Raw genomic sequence first — 17,083 nt, forward strand, 5'->3', positions numbered from 1 at the left:
GCTGCTCCATGAATTTGGCAGTCGTGATAGAAACAGGATATTAAATCTGTATCCCGCATGTGTGAACGAATGGACATTTGAGAATTACCCATCGAATACAGTGGACAGACCTGCAAACGATTCAAAGCTATTTTTTAAATGTCCGAAAGCCTAAAAAGTGAAATTCATTTTAAAATGAATATAATATATACATAATATTTAACCTATGTACATTCTGTGAAAGTATTATTAATTATGTAAAATATTACAGAAAATAATATCTTTTCATTATTTAGGTGAAGGTAAAACATCTATGTTGCTTTTCTGAACAATCCGAGGAGCACCCGCTCAGAAGATCTGGAGGAAGCTCCGTTTCAAGATGGCAGCGAAGGTAGCTTATTGGCATGTGCTAATTTCTTGTGCCTGTGTGTCCGGAAGCAGAGGCGGGCTGCGGAAAGTTTGCCGGAGCTGGGAGCAGGGCGCCCGCCGGAGGAGGCGAGGAAGGGTGGAAGCCGGGCCATGGAGTAACGGGAGGCCCGGCCTGAGCATGGCCAGCCCTGGGAGAGCCGGGGAGGTGATCCAACTTAACGTAGGAGGCAAGAGGTGAGAGATTAGGAGTCTGCAGTTTTGGGGTGAATGAAGGATGTGACATGACAAGCGAGGGAATAGTACGTGGGCAAATGAGGGATGTGACAAGATGTGTGAGCGTCTACTGTATACAAGAGAGGGAATAGCAAGATGGGTTGGTACGTGAAACAGTGGAGGCGACACTTCCTGACATTGTACAGGGAAATGTACGTCTCTAGACTCTAGTAAGGTTAGTAGTATATATATATGGTCGCTAAATTCCCATGCAACTAAACCACCACTTTTCCACTCCTGCTATAGCAATGCATTCTGCAAGTTGTACTTAAGATTTGAATACAACAAATGTGAATTATATATTTTGCAGGATCGTAAAGGGAGTTGATATGATACTGCCACGCTATCAGACCTAATTGACCCTGATGCTTAATCAAAACAAGCAATGGCAACAGTTTGGTCTTTTGTGTAGCCATGGGAAAGGGCAAGGCACTTGCCAGGCACAGCTTTATTGCTTCAAACTGGCCATTGATGGTAGCAGGTGCAAAATGGTGCGAGTACCTGGGCATCTGTGCCTGAGTAGCTGTGCCTGACAAATGCCTAATATTTATACACAAGCCAAAACGGTGGGCTTTGCCAGCGCTTGCTTGTAATAGGACTTCAATGAAGGGGATGCGGAGTGCTTATAAATCGAGTGGCTGAAGGCAGACCTGGTAAGACATTTCTATTACACTAGGGGTGGGGTTGGAACTCAAATTAAGTCATTAACCTTCAGAAGACTGCTTTGAAAAAACACGGGCAGGCACTTTTAATGCAACGTTTGATCGTAAGGCTTGATTAAAGCGAGTTGAAAGAGTTCCCATGAGGAGGTGCTTTGTGCAGGAACTGGGTGTCAGTGGGTGGGCACACAACCAAACAACACCAACAGGCTGTGTGCCCCTCCTTATATGCAATTCCTCCCTATCTGCACTCTAATGCAATAGTTTCGGGTTATAGGTGTCAGAAAACCTTCTCATTCTGTCCCATACATATCGCTTTAAACTGTATACCAACATTTCCGGCTGTGTGAGAGGGGACCTAACAGAACAGAGACATAGATGTGTTGGGTAGAGGTTTGACTGAAATTGTGTGAGTTAAATGTGGGAAGCAAGTGTTTGCATTTGTATTTATTCAAGGTTGGGGGGATGCAATTTTGACCAGAAATTATTTGCTTAGGAAACAATGCAGGAGAGTGAGGCAATCCCGCGGCAGGGTGCCTTTATATTGGATTGAGGGTATCTGAGAATGTGTCGCTGTTTGTTAAGAAGGAAAGTAATGGGATACAGGGACTAGGAAACGGCTATGTCCGAGTGACACAGTAATATTATTTATACATTCTTCACATATTCATATGCACTTAAGCATATTAATTGGGGGTAGTGTGGCTGGAGTCAGTTGGGTGAGTGTGGGGAGCTCCTTTGTAGGACAGGAGATGGAGCTTGAGTATGGTCTTGAATGAATCAAGAGATGGCATAGTGTAGCTATTTGGGGGAGGACATTCCAGTGAAGCGAGGCAAGTAAGTAGTGGGAAAAGGGGAATCGGCCGAAATTACCGAATCCATACCACCAAATGTTTGAACTACAAAATGTTCGAACCTTTTGTGGTATGTATATTTTGGTGGAGTAGGTTAAAAAAGAAAAGAAAAACGAAGGCTGTGGGGGGTGTCCCCCGCGACACCCCACTCACAATACTACGTAGTATAGTGAGCAGGGGCTGCAGGGGACACCCCCATAGCTGCCCTACAAAAAAAAAAGAAAAGGACCCTGTGGCGCCAGTTCCTGATCACAGAAGTGAAAGGTAACCAGCGTTGCAGGGACACAGCGCGTCGAAGTGAAAGGTAAGTACGGGGGTGGGGGTGTGGGCAGGGGTTAGTTTTTTTTGGGGTTGTTTTACAAGAAATGTCTGCATGAGAAATGTACGAACATGTGTTTATATCGTATATTTCTCATGCGGTCATTTCCGTGACAGACCTTTCCGCCACGGTAAAACAACCCCAATTCGGGGAAAGGTGCAGTGGAACGGGGTTAAGGACAATTGAGGGATTCGAAGACAAGAAGATGGTACTAAACCGGCATGGTACCAACTCTCACTACTGAAGAAAATCCAGCCCTTCCTCCCAGCAGGCAACATCCAATCGATCGTCCTCTCCTTCCCAAATGGTGGCATAGCCCTTCTGGAAGTTCTCCCGAAGAATACCCTAACTTCCCTAAGAAGTGATCCACGTACAGCAGCACTTCTCAAAGGACTCTGCAAATTCAACCACATCACCCCCATCAGTCTGCACTGGCTCCCGTTGCATTCAACTCCTGCTGGATCATCTACAAGGCGGCCATCCTCAAGTTTCTCATTTATCCTGCTGCAAAGCTCAGGAACTTCAGCAGCCAGCGCTCCACTAGAAGCCAAGTTTGAGCAGATTAGAAAAACAATTCTATAGGAGGGAAAGGACCAGAATACCAGCCTTCTCTGTATATGCTTCTATACTCTGGAAACGCCTTTCCATTAATATCAGACTTGCAATTCATGAAGGTGCTCATGATCTTCCTGCTGACTTTCCCCTTAACAATTAGAACTTCATCCCTGCTCTCCGTGGGTTCTCGACCCGTGGGGCTGTTCTGTGCCCACGTCCTCTCGTACTGTAACTTTCCCACTTTCCACAGCAGGTGCAAGCACTCGCCCTTTCCTGTATAGCCCCATGCACTTTCTGGCTGTCACTTCTGTATTCTCTTCTGTGTTAACCACTGATTGCTCTTATTTTTACCTGTGCTAGTCCACTGTTGCCAGCGTCTCAGGATTGTCATACCCCCACCACCCTCCTCCTCATTGCGTTGTCCCTGCTCCTGTGCTATACCTCTTGTTACTGATTTTCCCCCTTGTAGTTTTCCCCTATTGGTCTATAACGCGCTTTGTTTCCCCAGCTACGTTAATGCTGAAATAACCAAATGTAAATTAAAGAAGGATTTTAAAGAGAGCCAATTGGTATTGAGAGCCAGCGGGCATGGTTGCAGTGCGCAGAGGTGTGGGAAGATACAGGTTGGTTGTAAACGGTGCAGTATGAAAGTTCAGGACTTTAAGGAATAGTGTGGTTAGATCAAGAAGTAGGCTTGTGCAGTAATCATGTTTACTGAGCAGAGATAGCCTTTTAACTGAATTGTGGGCGAGGTTGGGCGAATTTTTGTAATGTTGAGAAGGTTTAATCTTTCAGCTGTGGCACTTGCCGTAATTAACTGTTGAAACTAAGGTCACTCTCAAAGAGCACCCCAAGTTTGGAAGTCGTGAGGGAGTTATGAAACGTGGATGGAATTATTGTTGGAGGCATGCAGAAATATAATTTTTGTTTTGGAAGAGTTCAGTATACACTAGCGTAATGCCACCTAGAGATGGATGCCTGTGAGTAAGATGGTGATGTTTTTGAGCGATGGCCAGGGGTAAAGGAGGCAAAATAGATGATGATGATCCAGGGATGTCATTTCACCAAAATGCCAGGGGTAGCGGGAGTGACATCACACGACCCCTGACCTCTGATGACATCACAGGAAGTAATCTCCGTTGACCCCACCCCAAGTGACATCACGGGAAGCAATGGAACACAACCTTTCACCTCTTGACAAAACAGGAAGTGGCATCACATAGCATTGTTTCTAAGTACACTACGAAACATATGGTTATGATATCACTGGAAAGTGATAGACATTTCACACAAGAATGGATCAATATATGTATCGTTGATATCAGTGCGTATAGGCACATATTACCATGTCACTGAATGCTAGCAGACTTCCAAGGCCAAACGATAATGGTTTGTTATTATATAGCACTAAGGCCTAAGCGCTTCATCTAGAAAAATATACATACAATATCACCCAACCTGTGTTGGTAGTCATTTATCAACCTCAGCAGGATGAAAGGCTGAGTTGACCTTGCCGGGAGTCGAACCTGCAACCTGCAGATCACACACAGATTGCAGCAGCGAGCACTCAACCCACTGAGCTATTTTACCGGCTATAGCTATCGGAAAACCAGCCACTCAAGAACAAAGAGCCACATGCTGCTGGCCACAGCCCAGGAGCCTCAATTTAAAGAAAAGCAAGGGAGACCACAGGGGTAGCAAAGGAGACCTCAGGGGTTACAGGTGCGACTCCTAGTAAGCCCTAAATGACGTCCCTGTGATGATCTGGGTATCACCAGCAAGGAGGTGGTAATGAAAGTGAAAGGAGGAGATGAGCTTACTTGCTAAGGTGGTGTAGAGCGTGGAGAGAAGTGGACCATGAAAAGACACTTGGGACTTGGGGTTGACCCACAGGTATTGATGTAGGGAAGGAGGTTTTGCAAATTAACAAGGGGGGGTCCTGGGAGTCCCTCTGCCAGACATTAGTCCTGGTTACGAGAGACTTACCCAGAGTCTTTAGCTCACTATCTTTCACAGAGAAGAAATATCCCAAACATATCAGTCTTTGTCCTGCCCTGGGGCAGTCCAGCACCGAAATGCAAGGCAATTCTCCTCTGAACCAACCCCAGACACGTGTTTCGGTGTGGTTGGACCTCATCAGTAGGGTGGATCTGTGCCTCTCTAAGAATAGTGAGCAAGGGGTCCACATCTGGATTCCCCTAGTAACTTAGCGTGAGACCCAAAGTTAATTAAATATGCAAATTAACAAGGGGGGTCCTGGGAGGTTTTGGAGTTACTGGATATGAACGAGCATTCGGAGGAGTAGTAGGCAACACATTTTAAATACAGTCTGTTTTGAGGTGGGAGGGATGGTTCACAGTGTTGAAGACTGCAGAAAAATCAAGTAAGATTAGAGTGGATGAGTGGTGGGCAGTGCTTAGAAAGGTGGAAGCATGGAAGAATGCTGGAGTTGTGAAGACAAAGGGTGAGTGATATGTCGATAGGTGTGTTGGGTTATACCCTACCAATTGATTACATTACCCATTTACATGTTAGTCCATTCTGAACCAAGAGTTGCCTATCCGAAAACACAGCCTACCGGAATCTCTTTTAGCTAGCTCTCTCGCACAATAAAATTTAACTTGGTCCTCTATAGGTCCTGTTAGTGTTATTTCTAAGCAGTCCTCTGAGAGCTTATAGCTTAATTACCATTGTAAATGAATTCCTGGTGTAGTATGTCTTAACCAAGTGTGAATTCAGCAACTTGATGTATAAGCAACTAGTTGATGTACTCGCCATTGTCCGGGCTTTCATTTCCTCAAGGGTACATGTAACTGTGCAAAATTTGGTGCAGATTGGTGAAACAGTGTGGAATTGTGTAAGGAACAATGCTTCGCCAAACCACAAACCCACAAACAAATGTTGTCTTTTGCTGAAATACGGGGAAAAGAGTGGGGGGGTTTGAATGTAATTTGCCCAGTAATGTCCAGAGTGTCCTAATAGGTGACTGTGCAACATTTGGTGCAGATTGATGAAACATTGTGGAATTGTATAGGGAACATACGCGAAGCCACAAACACGCACGCATTTTCTATTTTGCTGAATTCCGGGGTAAGGGGTGTGGTGTCCAGAGAGTCCTGTTAGGTAATAATTGGTGCAGTCACACTGGGTGAGACTACACAAGACTTATCTGCTTGTTATTGGGTAACCTACCTTTTGGTATAGGTCTGTACTACATAAGTTGGTAGTGTGACACTCAATCTCAAGAGGGGTAAATGTGAGCTGTACAAATGAATCTGTCAATACAAGTAACCAAGTAGCACTTATATTCAAGGTTTCAGTTATAGTTATGTATTTATTTAACATCAGTTTTTAATAAAGTATTCTTAAAAAAAAGGCAATTATGTCAAGCAAACTTTTGAATTACTTTTGAAAATCAAGAAAGCTGGTGAATACTCTTTGGAGATGCTAATATATTTCTCCTACACCCTGAAGTGACTTCAATAACAAGGATAATATTGCATTAATATTTCACACCAATGAACTTTTCAGATTCTGAGTTTCAGGAGGAAGGGTTAAGGAAAAATAATTGGAAGGTTAGAACCATTTCTTATACTATGAGGACAATTGATTCCTCCAATGAAATCTAGGTAAGCCTTTCCCAGCAGTAACTATTCAACAAGCTACAACCTATGGCGGGACACGCAATGCCAAAGTCAATAGATTAAGAAGAGTGCCTTTAGGGAGCCAGTCCAGCCAAAGTCATTTGTACAATGTCTATAGTTCTGATGCACTTCTTGGATGAAGTCTTTCACAAAGTCACCTATTTCACAGAAAATGGCTGACGCGTAAGCTGGTAGGCCTGTGCAAAGGGAGTTGAAATCAACTCAGAAAGGTAAGCAAGTGCAAATCTCAAGTGAGACAGCACGACGTAAGGCAAGAAGGTAAGTACCCCAAGCCCAAATAGTACCTTTTGGTTAGAAGAAAAGTAGTCCAGCAGGATGTCTTCTTGCTACAGCCATGCAGTACCTGGTTACTGTGTCTGTCGTGGGGACAAGAGGTGGATGCCTGGAGGGCTTCTGCGGTGGTACTCGGGAAGGACTTTTGCAGTTACTGACTCTCTTTGATTCATTGGAACTTTGCGGTTTCAGCGCCTCGTAAACAGCACTGATACAGATAGAATATCTCCGGTTGGACTTTCCTTGCTCCCTCGGTCCTGGACTCTGGTGAGGGGACTCTGGATCAGGATTTCCTGCTTCTGGAGTGTCCTTAGGAGGCTCCTGGAGTTTTTGTCCGGATTCATTCCGTGACGGACGTTGCACTCGGTTATGAACCCTCGACCCTTAGCATTGGGCTTCTGCAGCAATGTAGAGGCACAGCAAGTCGGGGATTGCGCCAAAGTGGTGTTCGGCGCGGGTTAGTTGGTCCCACTAACCCAAGGGGAGAAGTCTTTCCGTCCGGAGCTCCTCTGTCGAGGTGAAAAAGGAGGTTAGCACAGCAGCAGGGCTTCACCAGGCAATTCAAGGTCCAGGAGGTTGCAGTGAGCTTCTCTACACGGTTTCTTCATCAAATGTTTCTTCCAGTGGTCGACTCTGCCTCTAGTCCCAAAACCCTCGGCTTTTTAAGCATGTTTTCCCATTCATGCGCAGCCTAGGCTGTCAATCACTCAGCAGGGTGGCTGTCCTTTTTAGGACAGCCAGCTGGCCAATCTGGACTGGTTTTGCTCAGACAGATCTAGAGACAAAGGACAGGGGAGTTTCGGGGCCCTCCCTCACATCCTTTTTTTCCAGACACACTGGAGCTAGCGGCAGGCTTCAGGGCTGAAGCCTGCCAAAGGCAAAACACACAACATCTGTCTCAACGCACAGAGTAAAAGTCAAGAAAGGCCTCACAAACAGAAAATGCAAAAAAAGATGACGGGGGTCATTTTGACAAAATGAACACCCATGGGTGCTGTATGCAGCTGAGGGTTCAGCCTGCGGTAGAAAAGCACAATGCTAGTAAAAATTAAACCACTGCCACCAGCCATTTAAAGATGTTGAGGGACCTGAAAATATTACATGAGAAAGTAGGATAAGTGGCTACTAAGTAACCCCCCAGCACTCCACTTAAGATGGTGTGTGCTGGACCTACATAAGGAAAAAGATAAGTAAGATCAATTTCACCTTACTATTCTTGGGAACTGTAGTTCACCCAAGAAAAGGTATTCAAACCTTAAGAAAAATCCAAAGGATTTCACAGTGACACTGCACTGAGTGTCGTGTGCCACTATATGAAAAGCAGATGCCTTTGGAGTTTGTCAGACTCCAAAATCAGTGAAAACATGAAATCCAAATCAGGGAAAAACACATGAGAGGGTGAGAAAAAGGTCCCACTCACTCAGGAGTTAAAATTAAAAAGTCGTAAGTCCACCAAAAGAGCTGGCAGTCTCTAAGGGGGGAGGATTTTAGCACAAATGAAAATTCTCCCTAACCGGTCCAACAGGTGACTGCAAAATATGGTGCAGATTGGGGAAACGGTCTGGAATTATATGGGGAACATACGCGAAGCCACAAACCAACTCATGTTCACTTATATAAATGTGTGTCCTCACATCTGTTCTTGTACTGATGTATTGTTCAAAGTAAGCATTGGCAAAGACAAACATTTTGTATCTGTATAGGTGTTAAATAGGCATTAACCCATATGCCCAGATACTCGCACCATTTTCCATCTGTTGCCATTTTATGGGTGGGTAGTATAGTTATGTCAGTGCCTGGCAAATAACTAACCCACACCTATACAAAAGCCAGAACTGTTGGCTTTGCAGATGCTTGTCTTCAATAGCTGGAGATTGCTTCTGTTATTTGAGTGATGGGTCTGGGTCTCCTTCACCTATGGAGTGAGGGGGTCACGAGACAGTCTGGTGTCAGGCACACCCTTGTTCTTGTTTGGGAGGGACATTTCGCTTTAATGCTGTAGGGTTTGAGCGCTATCACTTCCAAAAATGTTGAAATTACTCATCGCTCACATTGATTATTAGAATTGCAAAAGTAGTGTTTTTTTTTAAAATTTATTTTTTATGGGTACCAGGCAAAACACCTAGAAGCCATTCTGCATTATGTCCAATCTCCTCCTCCCTCCCAAACCCACCCCATAAGGTGCTTCCATCTCAGTTAAAGCTGTCGATAGAAACCTAGCTTCTAGAATGCACCCGAGTCCGGCGGAATTGTTTTTGTTATTATATTTTTAGAAGCAGCGTTTTGGCCTCTTGTAGGTGATTTGTTTGTCCTGTTAGTTATAGATGCAATCGCAGTATCTAAGCACTTACAGTTTTGCAACATTCGGTAAGTGACACACAGGAACATTGGTTATTTCACACGGATCAAACGTGTAAGTCGGGACAGTTGACCCAATAACTTGGTTAACTATTTCTGGGCAGTTTATTGGACAGGATCTTATTGGTGGCTCAGTTCAGGTATAGAGATGTCGCTTTTCAGTGTGTTAACGGCTGTGCCAGCGATTAGAGATGGGTTTACTACTTGCTTTATATGGTCAGAGAGAAACATTAATGTGCCCAGTAACGTAGCTCAGCGGGGCGATCTGCCACATGGTTACAAGTTAGAATTCCATCAGGCACACTCATACTTGCATCCTTCCATGGATTGAGTAATTTTGAGTTGTCATAACCTGACTATTATTCTAGTGCCTAGACACAATTCAGTTTGTGATGCGTGATATATTTATAACGCGCCTATATACAAGTGTTACAAGGCCCAACGAGGCAAGGGAGGGGGAACAGAGGGAAGCCAGAGATACCGATCTTACTAGGCCAGGTGACATTGAGATCACGCAAGTGCAGGGGAAGGGGGGGAAGGTAAAAGGTGCAGGGGGAGGGGGAGGTGGAGGGGATAGCGCAGTACATGGGATTGATAGTAAAAAAAAAAATAGAATAAATAAAAAGTGCGGCCAGCTGGTGGCAAGTGCAAGGGTAAGTGCAGACATCGGATGTCAAGTGCTGGTAGAGGACTGTAGGGATACAGAATACAGTCCCCAAATGCAGGGGTTGCCAGGGTGGCAGTGCAGGTGTGCAACTGGCGGGGGAAGGGGACCTGTGCCAGAGATCAGAGGGTGGCCAGGTGACCAGTGCAATTTCTGTTGCCAGGAGTTCAGCAGGGGAGAGGAAGAGAGAGCAGAAGAAAAGAGGAAGGGTTTGAGGTGCTTCCGGAACCGGAGATGGTTCTCCTCAAGTTTCAGGGAGGGAAGGGAGGCTCTTCCAGAGGGAGGCCCCAGCCAAGCCAAAGAAGGAGATCTACCACCAACTCACTGCTTGGAGAAGCGACTGACCCTGAGGGAGTGGGAGGCGAATGAGCAAAGAGAAGGAAGATATTTAGGAAGAGCGAGTTGAAAGTATTGAGGCCCCAGGCCCCAGAAGGCCTTGTGGACAATGCAGAGGGTTTTGAACTTACTCATTGCAGCCAGTACAAAGATTTCAGTCCTGGAGAGAGATGATCCCTGGGCTTGAGGCCAAGGACACGTCTCGCAGTCTTGTTCTGGATGAGGTGCAGAGGGCGGAGAGTAGAAGCATGCAGATTTAGAAAGGAGGAAAGGAAGAATACCTCTGAGGCTATTTAGCCTTTGTTATTACTTGTAACAGGAATAGCTTGAGGGGAGTGATTATGAGGAATGTGCTTCTTACGCATTTGTTTGAAGCATGCAACTCCTCCATTACAGTAGGCACAAAATAAAATGCAGAGAGCTTTAAAGTGGTTTATAGTGCCTTTTCGACAGTCACTATTTCGACATACCAATATGTCGAACCAAAATTGGCTACATTTTTTTTTCGAATGCCTTTTTTTAAAAAATATATTTTTTTTGGGGGGGTTCACCCACCAAGCCCCCCTTTTTTTGTTATTTATTTATTTTTAAAACCATCTTCTTTTTCTAACTAAACCCTATAAAAAAATGCTTTTAAAAAAATTTTGTTTTTGGCAATTTTGATTCGACATATTGGTAAGTCAAAAGACATTTTTCGAAATATTGACTGGATACCCTTTTTAAAGTCAGTTCATTGAATCACATGGAGACGCTAGAGATTTTTTATTTTTTTATTTTTTTTATTTTATTTTTGGAACTGGGCAAATGCGATCTGGAATCTTCAAGTTTGTCATGATCCTGGTTGCCTTATTCTGATCTGGTTAGAGGAACAGCGGTTTATGGGGGACAGGGTAAATGCCTCTCCCGAGTCACAGAAGGGACATTTTAAGGAATCACGCTTATGATACAATCTAAAAAAAGGCATCAGAGGCACACACTGTGCCTATGTTTGCTTATGTTTGCTATCAGAGGTCACCCTTAGTAAGAGATTGAAGCTTAATTATAGACAATGGCTTTGGCTTCACAAATATGACACTTTGTTGAAGGATGCATCCAGGATGCTGCACCAAATCAGTTCAAAAGATGGTTTCACCTTCTGGCAAATGATTAACAATCTTGTGTCTCCATTGTCTTGTCTCCTGATTAATCCTATCGGGGAACAAGGGTGGATCGACCACCACTTCTCCAAGGTATACAAGGGGCAACATGGGGAGGAAAATTGCCATTTAAAACCAACTTCAGGGTCATGGCATTTGCCCTGCACAGAGGAGCTGATAGTTTCCCTAATTGCTTGCAGCAAGAACTTGTGAGCTCCATTCGCTGACTGCCTTTCTAATGCTGTGTTAAATCTTGACCCTCATCTGTGGGCTAACATCTTGTGCACGATCTTTGAGCAAATTACCTCACCAGCCAGTATGCAGACATCATGGAGAGAGGCCATCATTGTCCTGATTTTTAAAAAGGGACAACAGTCGCTACCATCCAACTATAGAGCTATAGCACTTTTGGACATCCCTGCAAAGATTTATGCCAGTATAGTGTTGAGGGACCTAAGAGACTGGGCTCTTGGTGTGGGAAGGTTGGACCCGTTGCAGGTGGGTTTTAGGAAAGGGATGGGCATGAACGCTAACATCTTTATCCTGGGAATGCTGAAAAAGGAAGCCATGGTGAGATTGAAGCCTATCTACATGGTGTTTATCAACTTTACGATGGCATTTGACAGCATCGACAGATCGCGATTATGGACTAAACTTAAAAAGATGAGCTTTCTTTTAAATGGGATTACTATATTTCTTGCTGCTTTTACTGTGGTGAGTGGCTTCCATGGTGGGAGGCCGGGAGAACCGAACAGTGTGGGTATTATACCGATGAATATATCTTCAGATTGAAACACGTAGGTGGAGACAATGGTCGATCATCCAGTCTTAAATGTATTGCATGCAAGTATTGATTCTTTAGGATTCATTTGTACCACTCTCGAGTTTGAACATGATCTGGGTGTTGCCTACATACATTTTGGAAGGAAAAGGAGAGCGAGGGACAGTATGGCTTCTTGAGGTATCCCAGGCATTAGTTATTACCAAGGCTAGGAAGATTGCACACCTTACTTGGCATTTCCTATTTTGCAGGAAGGTGGAGAACTACTTTAACGCAAAGTCATTGCTGGCTACGTCATTACATCTTTTAAGCACAGCATGGTTGTTTACTGTGTCAGAGGATGTGGATAGGCCTATGTGATGAAGCACTGTGTCAGGGGTTGCGGTGTGGAACTGGGGTGGGTCGAGGTGCCACCATTCACTTCGTGTTGCAGGCCCTGTAGAAGGTACACAGAACTCGGCCCCCACAAATTCCCCCCCACCCATCCATTACCTGTCCTAAATCAATCCCTCTCTTTCCATACAGCAACACAACCTTGTTGTCCATATTGGTATGCCTGAGAATGTGAAGAGGGATTTCTTGGAAAAGTGAGTGTCCCAAAAGCTTTGGTACAGGTGGGAAATGGCATAATTTCCAAGGTGGAGAAAAACCCATAAATCCCTGTTACTTCTCTTCAAGAACTGTGGGAAATTCTCCCGTATAAATCATATGGGGTGAAGTGGGCTTACTAAAACATATTTCCCAGAATAAAGTTCCAACTCCCCAGTCCCTTTTTAATGGACTGCAGGCACCCCTAGCTAGTTAATGAACTGTGGCCTTATAGAAACTACACAAGATTACATGTTCCCTTGTTACTCGGAGACCCTAGAGGAGATCACACGAGTAAAAGTCAACAAGCCATTTGTGACATTAATTGTATGTAGTTCAGGCTGTGTATCAACAAAGACATCATGTTGTGACCTCGGTGGGGTGTCTATCAGCTACCGCTGGTGTTTGTGGGGGAGATGAGGTTTGAGCAACCGCTGTCATTTGGGTGTACCTGCCTGGTGCTGATGAACACTGCTGCAAGCCAATCGAGTTAATGATGGTGTGAGGGCTTTAATAAAAGATTGATGAGCGAAACTGCGCTGGGCCCTGTTACTAGATTAACGTTTAGACGTATTGTAATCCCTCAGGGTGAGCGCCTATTATTATTGTTATTATGGTGTTTATTGAGCCTGGATGTAGCTTTAGGAAGCAACAGAGCACTTTACAATCATAAGTGGACGAACGCAGTGAGGGAAGTAGAGCAAAAAGGAGCGGGGAGATAACAGGGGAGGGTGGACAATCGGCAGCATGAGGGGGAATACAGTGGGGAGCAGATCAGAGTCTCGGGTAGGGTGGCGCATGCAGGGTCTGTGGAACAGGTGTTAAGGAGCAGCCATTCCTTGAATCGGACGGTCTTGAGATCTTCCCTGAACTATGAAAGTGATGGGGCAAGTCTGATGTTGACGGGGAGGAGGTTCCAAAGTCTTGGAGCATAGACTGAGAAGGCCTGTCTTCTGGTTCTTTTCTTTCTACACTGTGTTAATTCAAGTCTGTACATTTCCTTACTTGTGGTGGATAGCATGCCTCTGGAGATGCTGAGTTTCTCAGTGAGGTAGCTTCAGGATGACAGCCTTGTAGATGATGCAACAGGATTTGAAGATGATACAGGCTTGCACTGGGAGCCAGTGAAGTTCGATGAGGGTCGGGGTGCTGTGATCGAATTTGCGGAGTCCTTTAATGAGTCAACTAATTTGGGAAGTCCTAACCAGCTTAACTCGGCACGCTACAGATAATGGCCCCCATAATGCCATTTGGTATGTCATTGTGAATCCCTTCTCCTATAATATGTGTTCATGGGTTTTGCAATGGGAACGTGGTGAGTTAAGCCGGTCGTGACTCCTCAAATGCGCAGAATTTCAAGTGTTTTATTGCTATTACATTTCAGCACCTTAACTAACGTTAGTTAAAGTTTTTTTTTTCAGTGCATTTCACTGGTTTTATACTATAACCTTTTTTTCGCTCCATTGACCATGGCCTTCGGCTGTGCTGACTGTCTATTTTACAACACTACAAACCCGTTAGCCATGGCCAGTGGCCACGGCCTTCGGCCATGCCAACGGTATATTTTACAACATTACCAGCATTTGCGCGTGCCCACTCTATTGTTGAAAACTGATTTCCCACCCCTATCTCACTTTAGCTGTAAAATATAAATGTCTTTGTAAACTTTTTTTTCCCCCCCATGAACGCAGGTATATTCCCAATGTAATACAGATAGCCGCAGAATGGAATGTACTTCCATTCATGCACCCAACCCGGACGCCAAAAGTTGCTGGCAGTGGAAAGCATTCGCAGAGGAGCACATGAGAGCTATACCTTAGTTTCCTCAGGGCCCACTAGCAAAGGCCTTCGGCCATGGCCACTTAACATGTTCTATCATTTAGTTTTCTTTTGGGCCCACTAGTCCTGGCCACTGGAAATGTCAAACCATTACTTTGTCACCAACACCCATTGCCTCCTGTCCAGTAGATGTAAGCATTGCAGATGTTAATTTTTTTTTTTTTTTTTTATTCTTCCTTTCTTTCTAACTGCTATTCACATGATAATTTCACAGTGATCGTTTCTAGTAACAGAAATTCCTGCGGTAGAGTAGCGGTTTGCGATTCCAGGGATAATGGGGGGGAAAAATTGCTCTGAATGAAAGTCTTCCACCAACGTCCTCACAGTCACTCAACATGTTTCTCCCTTCGTTTTTCAGGTCCCTCACGCCACTGAATGACTTTTTCCTCACTAACCCTCTCCCATTAGCCCCTATCATTCATTGCTTCATGTGATGCAAAAGGAATTTCAGAGCGCGGCTTTGCCGCTGTAATTTTCTGAGATTCCTGCGTTCTTACCCTGTAAACCAACTGGCTCCCCAACCCATCCGCAACTTCAGATAGTGTCTTCTTTCCTACTCCCAGCCTCTAGCCTGATGTGATTGCTATTGCTACTTATATAGCGCCTACGGCCAGGCCATCTAAGTGCTATTGTTAAAAATAATCGGTGTTCCCATAGTAGTGACTACATAAGCAGAAGAGTTTTGAGTCTTTCTGAAGTCGAGAACGTTGTTAGACTCTGTAAGGTCGTGGAGGAGTTTGTTCCAAAGTTTGATGGCATCCTTTTTTCTCCCCCAAGTAGCGTTTTCAGTTCTTTCATTTGTGGATTTTCCCTGTAATATTGCTTGCATCGAGCACAGCAACAAAAAGATGACTTTTCATTTCTGAAAAGTGCTCTCATGCTCTCTGCTGCAAAGCACCCTGGCTTTTTATATGTAAAGGTTTTAAGGAACAAGGGGGCACCCCCATGTCTCTGTCGAATATATTAAATACTACTGGATGGATTTACCCCAAACCAGTCAAGGAAATTAAGTCAATGCTTTATGCCCAAACTGTTTCTTATTTGGTTCAAATCTACCAAGCGGTTTTCACAGTACAGCTGTTCAGAAACTGCACTTTTTCTCTGTGGGAAAATGAATGGGCTGAAAACTGTGAAACTGTTTTGTTTTCTTAATAACCTTTTCATTTCACAACGGTTTGTTCCCAGAATGTGCCGTATGGGTGGGGGCAGAGGGCCTCCACAAACTTTGTTTTGAAAATGTCATTCAAATCTATCCAGCAAGTTAAAAGTTATTAGTAATAGAATTTTGGGAGAAAATTGATGGTTTTTCATTTCTGAAATGCGTCTCTGCTCCAAAGCACCACGGGAGATATCTCTATTTCCTGGGGCAGAAGGGGGCCCCTCCTTCTACATCAAATTTAATGACTGGTCAGAATAACCCCAAATCACAGAAGGATCGCGAGTGAACGCTTCATGGGCAAGTTGTTTTGGACCTAGTCTAAATCCGTCCAGCAGTTTTCGCTGTGCGGGCTTCCCAAAATTGACCTTTTTTTTGTCCGAGAAAATTAATGCTGACTAGGCAGAAAGTGCTCTTTGTTTTCGTAATAACTTTTGATTTTTTTTTTTTCATGAATCATTCCCAGAATTTGTCACAACCCTCAGCCCTGATCCCCGCTGGCAAGCCCATTGGCCAAGTGGAATCAGGACTCGGATCACTAATAAGGCCTGGCATCCACTTCTCAGGCCCTCTTGGGGCCAGTCCTGGCGCCAAAGGAAAGACATTTGCTTGAAGAACTACTTTATTTAGGCTTTCAGCCAACATGGAGGCATCCATATAGCTTGATTCCTAGAACCAAGCTATGCGGTCTAGTGTTTTGGGTGTGGTGGCCTAGGGACTACTTTACCTGGACTACTTTACAGTGGCTATTTAAACCACACCCGAACAAGACAACACGCTTCGTGTTACTTTGCTTCTAGCAAAGTGACACTCACCGTGTCCAGCTTTCTCACGAGTCTGGTGAATTCTGGACCTGCAGAAAAAAACAAGAACATCGTTAGCAGCAGAATCTTACCTGCATTCATCATCCTTCACTGCTCGCAGCTCCTGGGCAGCTCTGTTGGTGGAGTTCACCACCCGGATTGAAGGACCTGAGAAAAGGAGAAAGACATCATTAAAAGGGGTAGTGGAGACATTACAACCACAAAGCGCCACAAAGCGCCTAAAGACTTAACTGGTTGGTTGCTTTTCGGCCGGCATAGTTCCGGAACTCCATCTGCGCTGGGAACTCACCACGACCTACGAAAAGAGAAAAGCACAGGTCAGTGAGGACAAGACATCACTGCGCTACGCAAAGCGCCTCCTTACCGCATCATAGCGCTATAGCGCGCCATCATCTCCCGGTGAAAACCAGCATATCCAGTTCTCCAAGCGGACACTCTGCGCTCCTAGGGAGATA

At 44.7% G+C, this 17,083-nt stretch overlaps 1 protein-coding gene across 1 annotated transcript in view; it reads left to right on the top strand.

Annotated features, from left to right (window-relative positions):
• The first annotated feature begins 400 nt into the window (after nucleotides 1-400).
• The window catches only part of LOC138566826 (SH3KBP1-binding protein 1-like), a 557,645-nt gene continuing 540,962 nt past the window's right edge, over nucleotides 401-17,083 (top strand). The window contains exon 1 of the mRNA XM_069644508.1: nucleotides 401-582. Within this exon, the coding sequence (XP_069500609.1) occupies nucleotides 527-582 (56 nt within the window). The 5' untranslated portion in view covers nucleotides 401-526. The remainder of the gene's footprint in view (nucleotides 583-17,083) is intronic.

Source organism: Ambystoma mexicanum, chromosome 2p (assembly GCF_040938575.1).
Source record: "Ambystoma mexicanum isolate Mex_15411 chromosome 2p, UKY_AmexF1_1, whole genome shotgun sequence".
In the NCBI taxonomy this organism is placed as follows: Eukaryota; Metazoa; Chordata; class Amphibia; order Caudata; family Ambystomatidae; genus Ambystoma; species Ambystoma mexicanum.